This window comes from Cebus imitator, unplaced genomic scaffold, assembly GCF_001604975.1.
Source record: "Cebus imitator isolate Cc_AM_T3 unplaced genomic scaffold, Cebus_imitator-1.0 Scaffold401, whole genome shotgun sequence".
NCBI classification, from domain to species: domain Eukaryota; kingdom Metazoa; phylum Chordata; class Mammalia; order Primates; family Cebidae; genus Cebus; species Cebus imitator.
In genome coordinates, this window is record NW_016107716.1 from 1,707,046 (window position 1) to 1,729,936 (window position 22,891).

The 22,891-nt window shown below is 40.3% G+C and overlaps 2 protein-coding genes across 6 annotated transcripts in view; one reads left to right on the forward strand and one right to left on the reverse strand.

The window, feature by feature from the left end:
• Window positions 1–412: 412 nt before the first annotated feature.
• TRAPPC2 (trafficking protein particle complex 2) lies at window positions 413–15,331 on the reverse strand. The gene is made up of 4 exons (XM_017508832.2): window positions 15,216–15,331; window positions 7,461–7,572; window positions 3,554–4,222; window positions 413–1,695 (listed from the first exon to the last, which is right to left on the reverse strand). Exons 2-3 carry the CDS (start codon window positions 7,551–7,553, stop codon window positions 3,974–3,976), a joined length of 342 nt encoding a protein of 113 aa, XP_017364321.1. The 5' UTR covers window positions 7,554–7,572; window positions 15,216–15,331; the 3' UTR covers window positions 413–1,695; window positions 3,554–3,973.
• Window positions 15,332–15,371: 40 nt separating this feature from the next.
• Window positions 15,372–22,891, forward strand: part of OFD1 (OFD1 centriole and centriolar satellite protein) — a 32,960-nt gene continuing 25,440 nt past the window's right edge. For 3 of the 5 annotated variants that reach the window (XM_017508821.2, XM_017508825.2, XM_017508824.2), the window contains exons 1-5: window positions 15,372–15,569; window positions 15,952–16,050; window positions 17,170–17,370; window positions 19,487–19,555; window positions 19,643–19,673. In XM_017508821.2, the coding sequence (XP_017364310.1) occupies window positions 15,540–15,569; window positions 15,952–16,050; window positions 17,170–17,370; window positions 19,487–19,555; window positions 19,643–19,673 (430 nt within the window). In that variant the 5' untranslated portion in view covers window positions 15,372–15,539. Of the gene's footprint in view, window positions 15,780–15,948; window positions 16,051–17,169; window positions 17,371–19,486; window positions 19,556–19,642; window positions 19,674–22,891 lie in introns of all 5 variants that reach the window. The other 2 variants (XM_017508822.2, XM_017508823.2) reach the window with 2 other exon arrangements.

The following is a 22,891-nucleotide window of genomic DNA, read 5'->3' on the forward strand; positions in this document are numbered from 1 at the left end:
TTTTAGTAATATATACTCATAGGAAGTATGTGAGTGTATTACTACCTCACCTTCACCAGCCTGGAGAAAAGGCTATTTTCAGGCTGTTGTGCAGCTGAGCCAAGTCTTCCCACTGTCACTCACCCTGCTGCTCTTGGCTGGTTGTCATCACAGCCTTCTGGATGATATGTTCATTGAGGGGGGGGCCAACCGTATACAAAAAAATACGGGTTTGCTGAAATTACTCCTAGATTTCTAGATGAGTATGTAGCCTTTTCTGCTCCCAAAGCTCTGGCATCTAGTTTGAGTCAATCATCTGAGCTCTGTATAACAGGTGAAGATATCATATTAGTTTGCACACTATCAATAGGGGAAATGGAGTGAAAACAGTTGTGGTGGGCGGCACTTTAAAAATGGTTATTAAACTACCACAGTCTTGAACAAACATCTTTATTTAAGAAATCAAATAAATAGGGTAAAGATGATGGTAGCAATTTCACAAGGATACAAGATAAAGCTTAGAATTGCTCAAAAGTTAGTCAGAATGGAACAAAATTGTTCATATGCTCCCAATTAGCAAAGGTTGTATTACTTGCTTTTCAATGGACATTTACTATTTTACAGTAAGATCTACTTACAGGAACAAGGAGACCATTCCCAGCCCCCTCTGGTGTATCATCTAAAAGTCTGAGACAAATGTTAATGTAATCCAAGCTTTTCTTTGACAACAATCCTAAAAATTGCCTTACAACTTTTTGTAAGTACTGGTATCAACAGTTTGAGGGAAAGGAAATACAAGAATATAAAGTGACAGAAACAATGAACTTCACTGTGGCCTGCAACTGCTCCCATCCTCTTATTCTACAAACATGGATCCAGGTTCTCACATTATTGCAGGATCACTATTCCTAGCCTCTGGCAGAAGCAGACATGTGACACTTAGCACTGCACAAGTGTTTCTTTGGCTTCTTGAGTAGTGCTGTGTATACTGCCTATACATTTTTATAACATCTCTAAATGTATAAATAAATTAACATTTATTATGTGCTATCACATTTCATTCCCAACTGCAGAATATTTTAGTTTTAAATATTTAGTTTTCAATCTATCTACAAAATCTTGACTATGACATTTGTTTTGAGATTGTTACATTAAGATCAACCTATCTGGGCTGGGTATGGTGGCTGACACGGGTAATCCCAGCACTCTGGGAGGCTGAGGCAGGAGAATCGCTTAGAGTCGGAAGGCAAAGGTTGCAGAGGGCAAAGCGTCATTGCACTCCAGCCTGGGCAACAGAGCGAAACTCCATCTCAAAAAAGCAAAAGATCAACCTATCTGAATTGGGCAAGTCAAAAGCTTATTCCCAATTTTTAAATAAAAATACTTATTTTTGATAACGAACTCTTTATAAATAACACTGTTCACAAGGAAATACCAATTGATACATGATATGAGACAGAATGTACGATTTTTAAATATAAAAGGAATTTCATTAGGTTTAGATCAGCTGAGACTACACAAAAGTTTTCCAGGCTATTTAATCAAGTAACTTACAATGCACACATTCCTGAGTATACACCATTGTGGTGACATCATTTGTTTCAGAATTTCCTGCATTCAGCTTAAAAGGTGCTTCTTCCCAAGAAACTGCACTTTTCTGTCAAACGCACTTGATCGAATAGGAGAATTGGGTTCATAAAAAGGATTCATTGAAAACTAGGAAAGAAGAAAGTATTAGTCAAGCAAAAAAGCTGACAAACCATAGGTCTCTGGAAGGAAATAATTTTAAAGTTTTAAATTAAAAACCATCAAAGACATTCAAAAGTCTAAAGACCACATTTTGAAGTTTCATTGAAAATGCTGCATTGTTAAATACTAACATCCTCTTAAGGAAATTTTTATTTTGGTGTTTTGGTTTTGAGAAGTACCTGTGGCAAAACTAATAGCAGTATGATAAATGTTGCTTGTGTAAGTTAACATTCAGGATTTACCCTGTGTGTGAAATACTCATATTTGTTATAAATAAATGGATTAATCCGTATGGCCCTTTGGCTACATAAAGCAAAAAAGTCTGCCATAAGCTCAGAATTCAGAAAAAGCTACTTGTGTGGTAATCTTTTAACAATCAGGTTTTTAATACTCTCCTTTAACACAAAGCTGCTAAATGATCAGCTTCTCAGCCAAAGTAATCAGCGTATCATAACACGGGAGAGAAAATTATTAAATGGAATCACTCATGAGGAAAGGCATTGCTGATTTTTATACATTAATCACTTGACATTGTTCATCTTTATAAGAGGGCTAAATATTACCTACTACTTCTGACTAGGAGTATTGTTAAATTTTATTACTGTGCCGATATGCAAGAAATCCTGTCCAAATATAGAACTTTTTTTTTTTTTTTTTTTTTTTTTTTTTTTTTTTTTTTTTTTTTTTTTTTTTTTTGTTACTCAGGCTGGAGTGCAATGGCGCGATCTCGGCTCACCGCAACCTCTGCCTCCTGGGTTCAAGCAATTCTCCTGCCTCAGCCTCCTGAGTAGCTGGGACTACAGGCACCCGCTGCCACACCCAGCTAATTTTTGTATTTTTAGTAGAGACGGGGTTTCACCATGTTGACCAGGATGGTCTCGATCTCTTGACCTCGTGATCCACCCGCCTCGGCCTCCCAAAGTGCTGGGATTACAGGCTTGAGCCACCGCGCCCGGCCGAGATCAAATATAGAACTTTTAAATTATTAAAAACATACTGGCTGGGCGTGGTGGCTCATGCGTGTAATCCCAGCACTTTGGGAGGCTGAGGTGGGCAGATCACCTGAGGTCAGGAGTTCGAGACCTGCCTGGCCAACATGGTGAAACCCTGTCTCTACTAAAAGTACAAAAATTAGCTGGGTGTAGTGGCACACACCTGTAGTCCCAGCTACTTGGGAGGCTGAGGCAGGAGAATCGCTTGAACCTGGGAGGCAGAGGTTGCAGTTAGCTGAGATCATGCCACAGCATTCCAGCCTGGGTGACAGAGCAAGACTGTCTCCAAAACAAAACAAAACATACTGTTGTTAGTACTGCAGTGTAACCGTGACGTCCTATCACTATCTTATTTTTCAAGATCAAGAAATGCAAGTGGTACCATTCTTCTTGAGTGGCTAATTGATCATATAAAAATCACTTCCTGCCAGTTTGTAATCTCTATTAATTGCACTGTAACTTATTTGTAAAGTAGATGGAAAGATTTTAGATTAAATTATGAAGTAATTTTCCCTTATATAGGCTGCTTCCTTGCTCTCTTTAGGGATCCCTAATAAAATCAGCTATGAGCACCAAAAGGTGAAGAATGAAACCAATTTACCTTCACAGTCATCTAATGATAACTATCATGAGTTGTGTTCCTAAATACATATTTACTTGGCTGTGAAGACTTACCTGCAGAGGGAATTGCCAGAGATAGTTCTAATGGGGGAAAGCTAGTCTGAAAGGCAAACTGCAGCCTAAGCGAGTTAACTGCAGTTAGGCCAGTTTCCTGACAAACGTCGAATCCTTTCTTTATCATCAGATTTTAAAAATTATAGAACATACCATACCTTTATATATAAATCATAAACATCAGTAAAGAAGTTCTTTATTCCATCTTCTTGTCTTATGTCATGAAGCATAATAAATGTCATAATAAATTATGTGACATAACTAAGACATAATCTTTCTTAGAAATGAAAAAAAGCAACCAGTTCATTGATACAATATTCTTCAAATCAGTCACATGCAGTATATTTGTGATGGAAAAGTTGAATACATAAACTGGGTTTAAAATTAGCTTAGTTTTATCATAAAGAGAACACAGGCTTTCAGAGTTAGAAAATTATAACATAAAGTAAAATCACCCTTGAAATGGTTCAGATAAACTTTTTTTATGCATGAGACTGTTTTAAAATTCGCTGTTAAACAAAATGTTTTCCCCCACTAAGAAAAGATAAGTAGCCCCATAAATGGAAACTTTTACATTTTCACCTGACTGTGAAGTCTACAAACTCAGAGCCTGGCATCTGTTCATGTTGTTCTAGTTTGTGAACCCAAACTTTAGTTATCTTTACTAAAAAGGTAAGGATATGCCCCGCAGTGACAAATGCTGACACAAACCACTCGTTGAACTTGTCCACCGTTTTCAAGTACATATTGTTCGACAGCCACATGTTCTCATCTACAAGGTCGAGAGCAGCATGAGCTATGAACTGGTTCAGATGACGATGGTCGTCCTAGATGACGGTGTGAACAACCACAGATTAACATTTCCATATGGCATCAAGAATGCTGACATTTCATTCTGTAAATTCTATAGATGGTTTTCTTGCGGAGATAAAACAGTTTGTTTTTACTTTGTTCATTATTGTCGTGAGACTTATAAAAGATGTGTTTTCATATTCTATTTTTAAATTTGATATCTAAATCTCAAAGAACAGAAACAGCCAATTAATAAATGAAATGTGTATATAGATGATTTATAGAAAATCAATTAATGAAAATCTTTTCCAGAGAAATTTTTTTTTCTTGTTTCAAGAAGGATGTTACCAAATTCTGTAACCATTTAAACATTAAAAAAAAAAAAAGGATACTATGTTTAAAAAACAAGATCCTGTGAAGAAGAGGTGCTATTCATACCAGGCCTCAAGGTCTGGGAGGAGGCCGATAGGGCCTGGCTTCCTGCACAGCAGCACCAGGTAAGCAGTAGAGAGAGTTGAAATAGCACTTGTAACAGCCTGCCAGAGGCCTCTTTCCAGTGCATAGAGCTTACATGACAGCAGGACCTGGGAGTAGTGGGAGGTGATGCTCAGCCCAGCTGTGAGCAGTTGCCTGTGTCAACAGCAGGACACAGTCCTGTCAGAGCTGGGAGTGTCCTTTCCCTGGGCTGAAATGGCTTCAGTGAACAGAAGGTGGGACTGTCTGACCATAATGCAAAGACGGAATTCAAAACTTGGAATTCAGTCTTACTCCAATGTAATTGTTTCTTTGAAAATACATTTTTTGGCCAGGCATGATGGCTCACACCTGTAATCCTAGCAATTTGGGAGGCCAAGGTGGGCGGATCACCTGAGGTCAGGGGTTTGAGACCAGCCTGGCCAATGTGGTGAAACCCCATTTTTTATTTTTTTTTTGTGAAACCCCATATTGGCCAGGCCGGTCTCAAAAAATACAAAATTAGCTGGGTGTGATGGCAGATGCCTGTAATCCCAGCTACTCAGGAGGCTGAGGCAGGAGAATTGCTTGAACCCTGGAGTCGGAGGTTGCAGGAGCTGAGATCACGCTTTGCACTCCAGACTGGGGGACGAAAGCAAAACCGTCTCTCAAAAACAAAAACACATTTTTCAAAAAATACCTCTGTTACGGGTTGAAGCGTTTCCTCTCCAAAGTAATTTTGGAGTGTTTCCTCTCCAAAATTTGAAGTCCTAAGTGACACTATCTCAGAATGTGGCCTTATTGGAAAGAGGGTTGTTGCAGATGCGGTTAGTTAAGATGACGTCACAGAGGAGTAGGGTGGGCCCCTAATCCAACGGACTGGGGTATTTAGAAAAAAGGAACATTTAGAGATGCACACAGGAAGAAAAATGCCGCATGAAGACTGGAGTTATGCTGTCACAAGCTAAGGAATTCCTGGTAGAGAGGCCTGGACAGATCCTTGCCTTGGTGCCTTCATAGGGAGCATGGCCTCACTGACACCTTGATTTCAGACAGTGGCCCTCAGAACTGAGACAATAAATTTGCTGTCCTAAGCCACTCAGTTTTTGTTACTTTGTTACAACAGCCACAGGAAACCGAGACAGTCTCCTTGCCAAGGAGGCTGTTCCCATGCCTGGGCTGGAGGGTGGCCCGTTGCCCTGGAATCCCTGGCACAGTTAAAGCATGTTTTACTTCACTCATGTTGCCATGACAAAGCTAAGTTGAGTCCTTAGAGAAATGGATGTTTTTGTGTCTGGCTCACAGCAGTGTTTTCTTTGACGGTGATGATCAATTCTGAAGGATTAGAGCAAACTGAAACGCTTTAAGAAGGTAAGTGGTAGCAGGAGAAAGAACTAAAACCAAGTTGTGCAACCAAATATTTTTGTGTATGCTTTGTCCACCACAAGACCAGTGGAGTGCACAGAAAGTATACACAAGCAGCTGCATCCCTCAAAGCAATGCTCCCAAAAATACAGAAAATAAGTTTTAATGAGTAGTGGTCTCATAATATGAGAAAATAATGTCACAATACCACCTCGTAGATAATCCCTTAAACAAATGCTTATCTTATTTTGATGGCAAGCCCTGAATAGTTGACAAGTATCATACATTATGCATTACAATTAACTTAAAACATCAATTCCTTAAAGGACATTAAAGACAATTTTTGGAGGTTGGGAGAAACATAGCAAACTTGTCAGCAATTTATTAGGAACAGAAATTGGAAAGGACTGGGCTCTTTTCATGTCAAAACTCTATGGGTCTGGGCCGGGTGCAGTGGCTCATGCCTGCAATCCCAGCACTTTGGTAGGCAGGGGGTGGGCAGACCTGAGGTCAGGAGTTCAAGACCAGCCTGGCCAACGTGGCAAAACCCCGTCTCTCTCAAAAATTAGCCTGGCATGGTGGTGCACACCTGTAATCCCAGCTACTTGGGAGGCTGAGGCAGGAGAATTGCTTGAATCAGGGAGGTGGAGGTTGCAGTGAGCTGAGATCACGCCACTGCACTCCAGCCTGGGTGACAGAGCAAGACTCTGTCTCAAAAAAAAAAAAAAAAAGATCCAAATGGTTTTATTTGGGATGGTAATTAAAAAAATATATATATATATGGCGTATTTCCTTGTATCAGAAAAAAAAAAAAAATCTACAGGTCTAAATGGCAGTATGTTCTCAAGCCAAGCTTGGTTTTTGGAACCATTTTTGACAAGAAAGTCGGTGGCATCACCTCTGGTGCTGCTCTTGAACTTCCTGTGCACAGCCAAGGCGTCACTGGGGACGGGAGCAGCCTTCTGCGGCACTTCCTTAACCCAGCCAGGAAGTGCCGCAGAAGGCTGCTGAAGCGAGGTGCTGCAGACCCAGTGGCAGCAGGAGACGGGGGGAAGTAAGGGTCTTTTTTAACCCAGTAGGTCTTGATGAAAAACGTGATTCATGGAAACAGCCTGGACTTTCATGGCATTTCAAGGCAGCAACCTGCTACAGGTGAATTATGTTTTTATGTGCTTAAGCAGCAGTAATTCATGGTGGTGACATAGTGAACTGAGTATGCTGGGAAAGCCAGAGCATCATGCTAGCCTGTGCTGAATTAAAGGATGAATAAACAACTCCAAGGACATTCCCTGGCTGGATTCTATCAGTCTGTGGGACTCGAGAGCAAGCCTCATCTTATTGTGCTGGATTTCAGTTACCTCGGATCTGTCCAGATCTTCCAGTTCTAAAACCATATTATACTATATCATTACAATAGCATAAAAATTCTTATGGAATTTGAGGTCTCATACGTACTTTGGATTCGGCCTTCCCAGCTGGCAAAAACTCCATTTCAAAAACTGGATTATCATGGTGGCCAACAATTACAAAGTAGAAGCTCCCAGACATGGTCTTCAATATATGGCTCCTAATGAAGTGAAAAATAGTACATATTTTTAGTAGTCAATATTGAAATTCAAAAATAACTAATGGAAAGTGTAGAATTCTTCTTTTGTTTAATGTAAACCTGACATTGTAGAGGAAGATGCCATTAAGCTTGGCACGGTTTCCAGTATATTAGTGAAGATACACAGCTTCCAGAATAAACAAATTACATATCTGTAATATGTCCTGTAGAATCCAATGGATTTTCATGAGGAAACTGGAAGAGCTCTAACATGAAATCACAAAGATAACATTCTCATGATCTGAAAGTATGCTATCTTCAGCTGAAGGGGCCCTGATCTGGAGAAGCAAGCTGGGCTTCACTTGGACTGGACCAGTTAGTACCAGCACTGACACCAAGAAGGATTAACAGAGGGTGGTGGTAACTTAAGGACAACAGAGAGTAGTGAGAAGACCAAGGAAGTAATTAGCTTGCCTTAGAAATTTCCAGGAGGCATCCATTAGGGGAAGCTAAAACCAACTCTACGTCATGTCACTTACCTAGAAAGGAGAGACACTGTACCAATGATCTGCAGACTGCCTAAGCTGTATCTGTCTTCTTTCTACCTGAAGTATGTGTGCTCTAAATATAAGTCTTTGCAAATCCGAGAGCCTATGATATGCCTCTTCATACACTAATTTATAAGAAAGGAAGAGTTTTGTATTCTAGAAAAGATGGTAGAAATAATCCATAAAGGAGGGCCGGGCGCGGTGGCTCACGCCTATAATCCCAGCACTTTGGAGGGCTGACGTGGGCAGATTGCTTGAGCCCAGGAGTTCGAGACCAGCCTGGGCAACATGGTGAAACCCTATCTCTACAAGAAGCACAAAAATTAGCCAGGCGTGGTGGTGTGTGCCTGTAGTCCCAGCTACTTGGGAGGCTGAGAGGCTGATAACAGGAGGATCACCTACCTGAGCCCAGGGAGGTCAAAGCGGCAGTGAGCTGAGATCACACCACTGCACTCCAGCCTAACTGACAAAATGAAACCCTGTCTCAAAAAAAAAAAAAAAAAAGTTCAACAGATTGGCAAAAGAAAGAAAACTATGAGAAACTGGGAGAAAAATGTAAGTGATTCCATGGCTTTTAGCAGAGATAACTGAAATCTAGATGAATGATGGATGAGTGGGGCTATGGATGGATTTAGGGGCAAGGTAATCTCACCATGTGTGTTTTTAACACAAGGGCTTTGGAGTCAAAGTTAGGCTGAAGTCTAGCTCTGCTAACTTACTGGCAGTGTGACCACAGGCAGTCCTTAACTTCCTAATGTCGGTTTTTTCATCTGTGAAATAGTGATAACACTGTGTAGCACCTTATGGTGCTCTTATGAGGATCACACAAACTAATGCATGTAAAGTAACCAGCACAGTGTCTGACTCACAGTATGTGCTCAATTAATGTTATCTAGAATAACATGGATGGTCATATTGAAACTGGGATGTAGTGATTAATAACTTCCCCACGTGAGGTGCAAATTGAGTAAACCTGGAATTGTTCAAACTCCTGAAGCACACATTTGAGTTATGTTAGAAACCAAGACTCATCAAGCCTCACTGGGCCTTCAGGTGACTGATATACACACAATGAAATCAGAAGAAATCTGATATGTACTTGCTAATGAATGACACATTTTACAAAGGAAATCAAGGCACAGCTGGCACTTTTAAGTCTAGAATTGGAAGACTGAGTGTGGAAGAAAAGGCAGATAGTAGACCCTTGGCATGATGAAGTAGGATTTAAAATGCTTTTTGGGGCGGGGGTGGAGGGGTGGGGGACTATAGACTGCAGGCCAAATCTAGCCTTGCCCATCATCTTGCGACCATCCAAGGCTGTGCTCAGGCTTCAGTGGCAGAGTTAAACACCTGTGACAGAGATCAGCTGTCCCACAAAGCCAACAATATTTACTATCTGGTCCTTTAAAGAAAATGTTTGCCCCTGTTTTAGGGTAAAGATGAGAAAAAGATCCAAACAGAAAAAGTGGATAACAAAGACAAGCAGGAATGAGACAAAAGCTATGCAAAACTAGAAGAACTGGCAATAATTCTCCAGAGAAAGTAAAGGCAAGGATGGGGAGTTGAAATTTGAACAAAGTAAACAATGATATCATGAATTCTTGCTGGACTAGATTTCACAGCTGGAGTTTGCCAAGGGAAGGGCTTCTTACTTTCTTCAGCACATTTAAGCAGCAGCAGCAGCAACAGCAACACACACACACACACACACACACACACACACACACACACACACACAAAGCAGCAGAAGGAAATACATGTACATATATATATAAGGGGGATAACTTGGATCCCCACACTCAACCCTATATGGAAAGCCACGAATGGGCATGCAGCATAGTGCTAAGTCAGTGGGAAGACCGAAAGGGAACTCAAAAGATCGACTGCATGAGGGTGCTGTTACTAGCTACCCAGCTGGGCAGAAGATGAGACAGAGCTTTCTTTATATACATTCCGTGCTTGACTTGAGCTGTAATTACTTGATTTTGTAAACAGCTGAAGAAGCAAGAAGGGCTGTAGCTTTTCATGCAATTCTGCCAAGGAAAAACTGACAGGTTAAGTGGAAGAATTGAAAACCCTGGGAGAAAATGACCCCACTGTCTCAGGAGGGAAACAGCTGTAATCACTCAGCAAATACTTGAGGGTGTTGCGCAAAGGTGAGACACACACTAGGATTCTGCACTGTCCAATCTATGGAACTTGCTGGCGGAAATGTTCTACATATGTGCTGTCCAGTATGGGAGCTAGAGAGCATTAGAAATGTGGCTAGTGTGACTGAAGAACTGAATTTTAATTTAATTTTAATTAAACATAAATAGCCACATGTAGCTAGTGGCTACAGTACTAGACAGCGCAGGTCTAGATCAATGATTCCAAACTAGTGGCACGATCTTAGCTCACTGCAACCTCCGCCTCCTGGGTTCAGGAGATTCTCCTGCCTCAGCCTCCCGAGTAGCTGGCAGTACAGGCATGCACCACCATGCCCAGCTAATTTTTGTATTTTTAGTAGAGACAGGGGTTTCACCGTGTTGGCCAGGCAGGTCTCGAACTCCTGACCTCAAGTGATCTGCCCACCTTGGCCTTCCAAAGTGCTGGGATGACAGGCGTGAGCCACCATGCCTGGCCTGATTCCAAACATTTTATAGAAGTTGACTTCCTCCACCTTCCCTTCACTCACAAAACAAGTATTACTTAGAATTCCAATATATAATACAAAAAAAGCAATTGCCATGACTGAAGTACCTGCGTTGGCATGAGTATGTACGTATGGTCTGCTTGATTTTCCCACCGCCTTTGAAGCATCTCCAAGGAGGGCTTGGCCCAGAGGTGTTGAGGAGGCAGCTACATAGAATTTGGGAATAGATTAAACTGCAAAATTGAGGACAAGAGGAGACTCCAGGCTGGTTTCCAAATGTCTAGCTGAAGTGAACAAGCAAAATAGTGGCCCCTCTCTGAAGACGTCCACATCCTAATCTCTGGTACTTGTGAGTATGTTAGGGCTCATGGCAAAGAGGAATTAAGGTTGCTTATCAGCTGACCTTAAGATAGTAAGACTGTCCTGGATGTCTTCCCAATGTCATGACAAGGGCCTTAAAAGTAGAAGAGGGACACAAAGGAGGAAAGTCAGGGGGAAGTGACGGAAGAATGGTCATAGCAATGTGATGTTGACAGCTTTGAAAATGAAGGAAGGGGCCACAGCCAAGGAATGCAGGAGGCCTCTAGAAGCTGGAAAGTACAAGGAAACTGATTCCTGTTTGGACCCTCACTTGTGGTGGAAACAGCAGCTATCCTCAGTGGCTAGGGAAACCTGGGTTTTGAGAGGGAGAAGACTAAAGAAATCAACTTGGTGATTCGAAGCTCACTGACTAGCTTAAATTTAAAGAGACCACATATAAGATGTAAGAAGTAGCACACTAGTAATGTTCATAAAAATGGGACCAGAAATCAGCTAACATCAGAAGGAGGCCTACAATGAGTTGAAGTGTGTGATATATATATTTTTTAAAAAAAAGGCTTTTTAGGCTAAGATCAGGAAAAAGGGAGAAGGGTCAACTGCTTCAAGTGCTTGGTACACAGTGAAATAATGGAGGATGCTGATCTACTTAACTTCCATTTTCTCTGTTAAAATAAATGATGTTTCAAACAGCAAGCATGGAAGAAACAATGTTAGGCAGGCTGCGAACCTCAAGACAGGTATATTAAGAAAACATCTAGACATTTCAATAAATCCAAGCTGTCAGGTCCTAGCAAATTATATACCTTGGATTAACAAATGTGATTGCATAACTTCTGATCAGTGACATTTGAGAAATTGCAAGAAAAGTGCCATATTATCCACTAGGTTAAATGCTATTTCTGTTTTCAGAAACAGGAAAAAGGCTTATCTCCTAGTTTATAATAGGGTACATTCAGAGCGACTAGAACACCAACAGAAACATGTATTAAATGCTTATTTTCAGTCAGATGCCATGCCACTCTTTTATTATACATTAACTCATTTAATGTGAATCCTTAGATAAAAACATAATTATTCATTCACATACTCCTTATTGTACTGAGAACAAGTCATGCCAAACTTACATTTTTTGTTTCTGAAGGGAGACACAGCAGGTAAACAGAAAGTTATTTTCTGAAATATTTTGTTATCTATCTAAGAACAAACTGGAGACCTGGAGGCTGGTTGAAAATACACAATCTTGCTAGAATGGTGCCCTCCACAAGAGCAGATACACCATTCGTCTCATTCACTGTGGTATCCCTAGAGCTACAACAGTGTCCGGTACCCAAAAAGCACTTATTGTTTGCTGAATAAGGGATGGCTCATAGCTGACTTGAGGGTCAATACTTGGAGAACATTGTGTGGTCCATGTCAATTTATGGCACAGGGTCTCTAGGAAGGCTTTGAGGTTGATCTTAACCTAGTCTAGCTCAGTATTTGAATTAATAACTTGAATGAAGACAACTTATCACATTCAAAGATAACACCAAGGGCAGCTAATTTATTAGAAGGCAAAAGTTAGGATTCAAAAAGATCTCCATGTCTAGGAGAGTTAGGTGAAATTAACAAGATAGAAGTTAAGAGGATAAGAAAGAAAGCCCTGTAATTGGGCTTAAAAATCAACTGTATGACAACAGGACAAGGGAAAGTGGCTTAAGAACAGTTCATCTACATCAACCCAAAAGTTTTAACTTACTGCAAGCTCAATAAGAGGCAAAAGTCTGATAGGTTTGTCAAAAAAGCTAATGTAATTCTGGGTGGCATTAAGAGCAAGGTTGGGGAGAATGCTGACGTCCTCTTCAATAACATTATCATCTTTGGGGAAGGTACTCGGTTCTGGGAATCATATTGTAAAACGATCAATAACTGTTATGGGGAGGGGAGGGCAGGATCTAGGCTAGGAAATGCTCTGGAAAGGAGACAAGAGCAACTGAAGGAACTGAGGAGGTTTAAATGGGGTGGGGGGACTTTTTGGGGGTGGAAACTGAACAAGGTATAGCACAGTACTATCTTTAAATACAATAAGCTATCTAATGAAAAAGGAACTTGGCTGGGAATGGCAAATGAGTTTCCTCTCATGAGTGAATTCTAATCAACTGGTAGTGACTGCCAGGAACTGGTGCTGAGAAAGATTCTGAGACTAAGTGTGGTCAGCAGGAAAGAATGCTGTGATTAGTTATCCACGTCTGCTATGGATTTGGGGAAGTACAGTGCCTGCAGGAGGGCCAAGTATTTGCTGACTCTGGACTACACAGACTTATTCCAAACTGTTCCAATAGAACAAATCCAGTGCTGCTCATTGGAAGTCACTGGGAAACTAGAAACTAAGGAGTGGCTGGAACACCACCAGTGCCACAGTGGGCAGATGCTCAATGGACTTGGAAGTCCCTTCTCTTAAGTTGCAGGCAAATGCAAGATAAAACTCATGGACTCCGGTTCCAAAGACATCCATTTTTATAGTACACCTCTTTACAGCCTCTATAGAAGAGCTTCTAGAAAAACTGCCCTGTGCTCCTGACAGCAGTGGTTTCAGTTGTTCCATAGACCTGGGGTCATGAGACTAAACTGGTGTGGCATGGGACATGTCTATTGCAATGAGGAGAGGCAGTATGAATAATACTGATAGGTCTCTAATGTGACATTTTTCCTATTAATATTATAAGCAATTCTCCCAGCCTTAGAAGTTATGCTCGTCTTTGGAGAACACTTTATCTAATTATATTCATGTATTCAACTGTGGGACCAAAGGTAGGGGTGGGGGTGGGAGTGGGAGTGAGGGGGTCTTCAGGAACTTTAAAAAAAAGCAGCAGACAAGTGATTCTACTTAACAACATATCAACATCTTTTTAGAACACTGTTTTCATCATTGCATTATTCCACTCAAAAGCCTTGATGTGTCCCAGCTACAGGATCATAATGGATTCCCACATTGCTCCACACCTTTTCTCAGCCCTATTGTTCCACTTCTGCTACAGTTGACTCGTTTATGTTTTCTACCAAATTCACTTTGACTGTATCTACTTCAGAGCTACTATCATTTCTCTCTTCATGCTTGGAATGTTCTCCTTGATTCTACCTGCAATCTATACCCATTCTTTAAAATCCAACTAAGCCTCTCCTCCTCAATTATTTCCAACAAAAAACTACAGGTTCTCCACCTCCTATGAAGTCCTGTCACTCTTACTGCCTCTTAAATACTTAAATTTTTCACAGCCAGAGATCAAAACTCATTGTACTCATCTTCCATGCTGTACGCAAAGCTGACATTGATCCAATTTTGTCCTCACAGGTCTTATAAGGCTTATATTCCCAGTATACAACTCTGGAGTCAGGCTAGATTCCTCAGTGCCTCCATGAGGGTCCTGGCTTTTTTTTTTTTTTTAAAGGATTACTTTGCTCATTTTTCCCCCTTCCTGCGATGTTCTCCTTTTTGCTCACCACCCGAGTCCTACCCAGCAAGGCCATGATAAAAGTCACGCTTTTTCCAGACATGATCTGGATCACTTCCGTCTTCAACCACCTCCCCTTTAAACTCTTTATCCAATCTACAGTGTATCTTAGTTCTTGTTCAATTCTCTGGCTGTAACATTTTCAATTTTTCTTCTGAGAAGTTGGTTCCTTTTCTTTCTAATGACATTTAAGCATCACGAGGACTGTCTCACCTTTCCTCACAGCATACAACAGTGGGTATTCTAAAACGTTTACCTCTGTGGATCTCAAACTGGAGCGATCTTGCTTCCGAGAAACATCTGGCAATGTCTGAGGACATTTTTGGTTGTCCCATTTTGGGGAGAAGGTCCTACTGACAAAATAGAGACCAAGGATACAGCTAAACCTACAATGTACAGTGACAGCCTCCCAAAACAAATAATCTTCCGGCTCCAAAAGGCAACACTGCCGCCGTTAAGAAACCCTGGGTTAACTGAATGACCCAGTGAGCCCCAAAAGCAAAGCTCCCGAGAGGGCGGATGAGCCGGCAGAAGACTGGCAGGTCCCGCCCGGCCACCCCTAGGAGGGATGGAGGTACAGGACAGACATCTGCGTCACGCAGGGCCGAGGAAGTCCTCCAGGGACTCAAAACGCCCGCCCCCCCGACCCCCACCCGCTCCGTCCCCTACCTGCAGAAGAGGCCGACAACGGAAACGCAATGTCAGTTCCCGCGGCAGAGACCCGCGCGCCGCAGCCGCAGCCGGGATTCCCGGAGCAGTTCTCGCGATACCTTGGGATGTGCTCTCGCGAGATGTAGGTGGAGCTTCCGGCCGGTGCTGGGCAACCGAGCGCATGCGCCCTAACTCTCCAGACTAGGAAGGTTGTACTTAGTAGGTCTCCGGGAGTTGCTGTTGGGATGTGAGGTGGTCCTGCCTCGCCGCCTTCAGTCCCTAGTCTCCGGGTCCCCGCCCTCCAGCCACCTTTGAGTCGTGCCTGGGTCACGGTCCTCATCCATGCCTCAGAACCGCGAAGAAAGGAAGCTCGTGTGTTTGCTAGAAAACCTAGTTGGGAGAGCGGGGCAGGGAGTGTTCATCACCTTCGTTCCTCCCGACCCCCCGGGACAGAGGCAGGGCTCTGAGGGCAGGGATTCCCCCTCGTCTTGGCCCTACAGCCCGGGCTGGGCATTAAACTCGGGCCACGGCGGGGCGAGCGAGGCGGGCTCAGGAGAAAGCTGATGTCTGATGATGGCTCAGGTAGACACACCTGCCCCTTCTCGGGGCACGCGAAAATGAAGTCTTGTTTGTGTTCGTTAAAACTCCTTTCCCCGCTAGGCCTCTTATGGCTTCCCCGTAGGCCACTGGTCTGTTTTCAGACATTCTCCTTCCCTCTGCCCCGAAGGTAACCTGTAATCATTTTGTCTTCCAGTCCAACATGCTCCCCGTGGCTGATGTGTTGAGTCAAGATGAACTGCGCAAAAAACTATACCAGACGTTTAAGGATCGGGGTATACTGGACACACTCAAGGTATAAGATTTAGGTGTATCTGTGTCATAACTTTTACAAGTGTAACCTGTAACGGGTAGTTCACATTTAAATTCAATCAAGGTTTGGGTTTTAATCTTAAGATACATAGATTGTATTGGTGAATTAACGTTTTTATATTCCTGAATAACTATCCTGAAATATTACAGTCTCTTGAAAACGTTTGAGAAAATGTTGAGTTTGAGTTGTCTTCAAGGAGCATATGCAAATAATTAATTGAAAATAGGAGCAGGAAATACTAAAATGTATTATATAAATAAGATTAGGCTTGTATTGTAGGCTTACAGTTTCCTAAATTAATAAGTGGGTTTGTAATACATTTGGATGAATGACATTGACACCATATAGAAAATTACTAGTGTACTGCTTAATAATAGTTTGGGGAATGAAAACTTTCATCTTTAAACTATATTGAAATATGTGAATATTTAATTTGGGCAGCAAATATCTATTAGTATACTTTATATTTCGATTAACAGCCGGGAATAGGATTAGCTGAACCTGCTTTCATTGCAATATGCATTTCAAAAGCACATTTTACATTTAAAGTATGTAGTTAGATTCTGTGTGTATATCTTTTTTTAATTTATGTGGTGAGCATTTCCCTGTTTCCTTAAAAGTTTCTTGAAATCCTCATTTTCAGTGGCAACAGGCTTATCTTTGGATATTTTTGTAATATATGTAGCAGTCCCCTGTTGTTGAGTATTTTGGTTATATTTCTCCAATACTCCACAGAGGTGTGATGAGGTGGTAGAATTTTTTCCTGTACTTAATATCCCAATCGTAAGCTGCTGAAATGGGCTTCTAGGGATGTGAAATTATGAGTCTGCAAGCAGGTCTGGCTAACCACCAGTTTCACTTGGAAGCTGAGGAAGGAAAGCTTCTTCTAGAACCCACTGGGTTTCTACCCCGCTTGTCTTGCAGGATAAAACAAAGTGCACCGGGGAAGGTTCCTAACTTCTGGCCGTGGATCTAGAACCATTATGGAAATAAAAGGAAGGTTTCCAATGAATGTAACACATTTGTGTATATCTCTAGTGAAACAATCATGCTGAAATTTCTTTCTCTTGTGTTTCTTTTTTATTTGTATTTTTGCACTAGACGCAACTTCGAAACCAGCTAATTCATGAGCTGATGCACCCTGTATTGAGTGGAGAACTGCAACCTCGGTCCATTTCAGTGGAAGGCAGCTCCCTCTTAATAGGCGCCTCTAACTCTTTAGTGGCAGATCACTTACAAAGATGTGGCTATGAATATTCACTTTCTGTTTTCTTTCCAGAAAGTGGTTTGGCAAAAGAAAAGGTAAAGTCTTTTCTGTTTTTGAATTTTTTTATTAGCAGGTTCTTCCTATGCTGCTGACTATAAAATGCTCCATGATAGCTAAGTGCTCCTTGACTAGGTCCATTTCTCGTTCCTCTTTGAATTCACATCGCACCTGCACATAATATATTTGTTATATAACAAGTTGATACTAAATTTGAAATTAATTTCTTGCTCATTCAGTCTTATGTTAAATAGTGATATATAGAATCTCTAAATGTTTCAGACCTGTAATTGATCTCTCCTCCTTGTTGTCTGCCAACCCGCTGAATGTCTACAGTAAGATTGGCACTGTGATAGGCACGCTGCAGATGTTTTGTGCGTTGCAGTTGAGGAACCAGACTCTGGACAGGTGAATTAATTTGCCCAAGGTCAATTAACTCTTAAGTGACAGTAAAGGGTGGTAAATCTAGATCTCTAATGAGCTTTCTTTCCTGCACTAGTTTTTTCTCATGTTTCTCTGCTTTGTAATTAAGTGAGAAATACATAATTTAAAATGTTGTTCTCAAATATTAAGACTTGTTTTATTTTTTACTACTTTGCTGATGATTTTAACTATTATTTCTTCCCCATTACTGTTGAACATTAGTCCTACTTCATTATTTCAAGGCAGATACAGCAAACTTTCCCTGTGGATGTATGTGTGTGTTTTTTAATAGACTTTATTTTTTCAGAGCAGTTTTAGGTTCACAGCAAAGTTTAGTGGGAAGGACAGAGAATTCCCATATACCTGCTGCCCCTACACACTCACAGCCTCCCCTACTGTCAACATCTTACATCAAGGTGGTACATTTACTATTATCGATAAGCCTACCCTGATACACCATTATCACCCAAAGTCCACAGTTTACAGTGGAGGTTACAGTGAGCTGAGATTGCACTACTGCACTCCAGCTTGGGTGACAGAGCGAGACTGTCTCAAAAATAAATTTCACTCTCGGCGTTCATGTTTTTACTTTCTTTGTGTTTTCTATAAGTTTCATATTTCAAAGTTTTAAGGACACAAGAAGCTTAGTATAGCATTTGAATGAAAAATCTGCATTTCATCATAAGCAACAAAATTTTATTTATCAACATTAGGAAATTTTTTTTTTTTTTTTTTTTTTTTTTGAGACAGGGTCTTGCTCTGTCACCCAGGCTGGAGTATGATGGCACAATCTTGGCTCACTGCAGCTTCTGCCTCCTGGGTTCAAGCAATTCTCCTGCCTCAGCCTCCCAAGTAGCTGGGATTACAGGCGCCTGCCACCACACCCAGCTAATTTTTGTATTTTTAGTAGAGATAGGGTTTCACCACGTTGGCCAGGCTGGTCTTGAATCCTGACCCGAGGTGATCTGCCCGTCTCAACTTCCCAAAGAGCTGGAATTACAAGCGTGAGCCATCGTGCCTGGCCTGGAATTCATTTTGTGATACATCATTGTCTAACTTTGTAATCACTTCATACTTTTGATTATTGTATAATAGTCAATTATGTAATTATATAGCAGGAATTAATCCCATTCATACAACTTAAGTTTTTAATGTAAAATGCCCATGCAGAATATATTCTTTAAAGGAAAACCAATTGAAAACAAATCATATCAGTGTAGATATGACAAATCTATGCAGAGTAGACATAGTAAATGGTATATACTGTAGGACAAATATATTTTAGTAGCTACCCAAAATGTCCGTTTAAAAATATTTTAAGTACATTTTAGTGATGGTTGTAAGGACAGTAAAAATTCAGTTTATTTACATTTTTAAAAAATAAATACAAAAAATTGTAATTGAATGACCCAGGAACTCAGTCATGTATTCATTGGTTCGTCCGATATTTCAGTGTCATCTGTAAGGCGTTAAACATTTCTGTTAGGCCTATCATCTTTGATGCAAAGTACTTAGAAGTTAATTACATGATAAAGATATTTTTTTCTTTTTACCTTGGTATGTTTATAGTAATTTAACAGTGTAAGAAAGAGCTTTAATTTTTCTTATTAGCATAGTTATAATCTTATTTAATCTGAAGGATGTTTCTTAATCTCATATTCAGAAACATACTCTAATTTATTTAAACATTGATATAGAAATATGTCTAATTAGTAACCTTTTTTTCTTAAGATATTTACTATGCAGGATCTATTACAGCTCATTAAAATCAACCCTACTTCCAGTCTCTACAAATCACTGGTAAGGTTGCTTAGTTTCTGTAATCTACTTTGCTTTGTTAATTATAATTGAATAGCTGAAGAAAGGTAAAATATTTTCTTTTAACAGGTTTCAGGACCTGATAAGGACAACCAAAAAGGTAGGAGCCGTCATCTTTGTAGAGAACAACAACATTTTTCTATGTACTTTTTCCTCTGAAAGGATGAAGCTAATTTTTAGGGAGAAGAGTAAGAAAATTAATTTAAATTATTTGATTTCTGCAGGTCATTTCCACCATATTTTCATTTTTGTAATAACTTTTAGATGTTCAGATAAAACTGCGGACAGTATCAAAGGCCTTACAGACAGGCTGAAAGATACTATTAGTAAAAATACCCACTGTTGGGAACATTTCCTCAGGAAAAAAAAAAAAACTCAAAAAACTAATAACTTCTAGGCCAAGTTCTTTGCATACTAGGTAGCCCTCTCAAGTACAATTGATAGAGTATTAGATGTATTAATATTTCCTTAAAGAATGAGAGATGTGTTCAGTAATGTGTTATATATCTTTTGTTCTTAAATGTTTATACAGACCTGATAAATTGCTTTAATTTTGGACTTGATAATAACCTTTCATAGAGTCCATAACAACTGTGGGTTTCAGACCATTGGTTAGACTTGATGATAGTCTTTGTAGCATGATCATAAGCTGGCAACTTGACTTTGATGCATGGTTGTTCTTTAGGTCTTTTAAAATAATCTGTTAATACTGGTCCTTTTGTTTTGGTACACCCTTGGATTTTGTCTGTTGCCTGCAGTGCTATCCCCACAAGGACATTCATTCATTCTCCCATTCATTCATCAGTTCATTCAGAACTTAACAATCATTTGAATACTTAACTGCCAGCCATTAAGCCTGTGACTTAATCGCCAAGCCTCTTGGTAGTCATGTTAGCAGAGGATAAATAAATTGGAACACAAGATATTCTGGGCTGCCCACAAACTAGACCATCCCTACTGAAGTTCAGTATGGTAAATGATCCTATGTTCTATACTCTAAGTACTGTCCAGTGTAACTCTCTCTGATTATGGAAATGTCTGTATGCTGTTTATTGTGGTAGCTGCTAGCCTCATATGGCTATTGAGCACTTGAAATGTGGCTAGTATGACTGAATAACTGAATTTTTAATTTACATTTAAGTAGCTACACGTGCGTAGTGACTACCATATTAGACAGCATAATTCTAAGGTATATAGCCAGTATCTTTTGCTTAACTGGGACTTCAAAAGGTAATTTATGTCTTGAAGGGATATTAAGAAATCATCTGTGGGCCAGGCAGGGTGGCTCATGCTTGTAATCCCAACACTTTGGGAGGCTGAAGTGGGATGATCATTTGAGGTCAGGGGTTTGAGACCAACCTGGCCAACACGGTGAAACTAAAATACAAAAATTAGTCGGGCATGGTGGCTAGCACCTGTAACCCCAGCTACTTGGGAGGCTGAGGCTGGAGAATTGCTTGAACTGGGGAGGTGAAGGTTGCTGTGAGCTGAGATCACGCCACTGCACTCCAGCATGGGTGACAGAACTAGACTTCATCACCCCCCCCCCGAAAAAAAATCTGTGTACTTATTATAGATACGTTATCTTTAAAAATAGTTTTGCTACCTCTACACGGTCTCTTTAAATGCATCTGGTTCAAAAGTTAAAATTCTTATCTGCAATTGGCAAAAGAATAGATACATATATCAATAGGGGCAGAATTAGAAAGTCCAGAAATATATCCACACAAAAAAAGTCAATTGTTTTTTCTTTTTTTTCCAAAGATGTAAAGGCAATTCAATAGAGGAAAAATAGTCTTTTCAACAAATGGTGCTGGGACAATTGGATATTCATATGCACACAAATGAACCTAGACACAGATCTTGAACCTTACACAAAAACTAACTCAAAATGAACCATAGACCTAAATGTAAATGCAAAACTATGAAACCTCCAAATGAAAACGGAAGAAAGTCTATGTGATCTTGGGTTTCATGATGAGGTATAACACCAGGAGCAAGGTATATGAAAGAAAAAAGTAGATCAGTTAGACTTTAGTAAAATTAAAAACATCTCTGTGAAAGACACTGTTTTGTTTTGTTTTGAGATGGAGTTTCACTGTGCCACCTGAGCTGGAGTGCAGTGACGTGATCTCGGCTCACTGCAGCCTCCACCTCCTGGGTTCAAGCAGTTCTCCTGTCTCAGCCTCCCAAGTAGCTGGGACTACAGGTGCCTGCCACCACACCCAGCTATTTTTTTGTGTGTTTTTAATAGAGATGGGATTTCACCATGTTGGCCAAGCTGGTCTCAAACTCCTGACCTCTGGTGATCCGCCGACCTTAGCCTCCCAAAGTCTTGGGATTTACAGGCCCAAGTGGAAAAATACTGTAAAGAGAATGAAAAGAACCAATGTCAAAACCAATAGAGCTTTATATCATCAAGAGTGAACCTGAGTTCTTGGAACGTAGGATTTGCAGTGGAAAAAAAAAAAAAAAAAAAGAGTGAGCCTTCATGTTTGCAAATTTAGGTCAGGTAATCCCAGGGTGGAATGCAGACTGTGACAAAACAATCTAACTCTAATCCCCTCACTAAAGTGGGTGGGGGTGAGGGAAAAGGTGCTGAGCTAATGTTTTTAGTTCCAAGAAACTAACAATTTCTTAAATAATTTATGCTTGTGGTTTAAAACAAAGTTTCAAACTATTCGGAAGGATATAAAGTGAAAACAAAGTAGCAGTTTCTGCCCATGTTCTTTAATCTCACTTTCCACTGATAACTAAAATTAACAGTTTCTTGTTTATCCTTCTAGAATTCTTTGAGTTTAAAACTCTGTGTATTTCTAAAACACATAATCAAGTGGGATTATATTATAGCTACTGTATGCAATTTGCTTTTTTAAATCCACCAATATATCTTTCTGTAGCAGGATAGACTATTTTTAAAGAATGTATTTAACCCCTTATTGATGGAGATTTGTTTCATTGTTTGCTTTTTGCCGTTAGAGGTAACCATTGTGCAGTGTGCACCCTTTGTGCCCTTGTGAAAGTATAGCTGTGTAAATTCATAGACATGAAATGACTAGATTAAAGGGCAGGTGCAGTTTAAATATATATAAGCACTGACAAATTTCACTCCCAAGTGAATGAGCATAGTTATATATCCACTCCCTTGTCAACACTTAGCATTATAAAAGTTTTAATCTTAGCAGTGTTATAGGGAAAATAATGGTTTCTTTGTTGTAATTTCCATTTATGATTTTATTCATGTTTATTCAGTATCTAAAAATTTTGTTCATCTTTGACTTCTTTTCTGCAAATGTTTTTGCCCATTTTTCTGTTTTT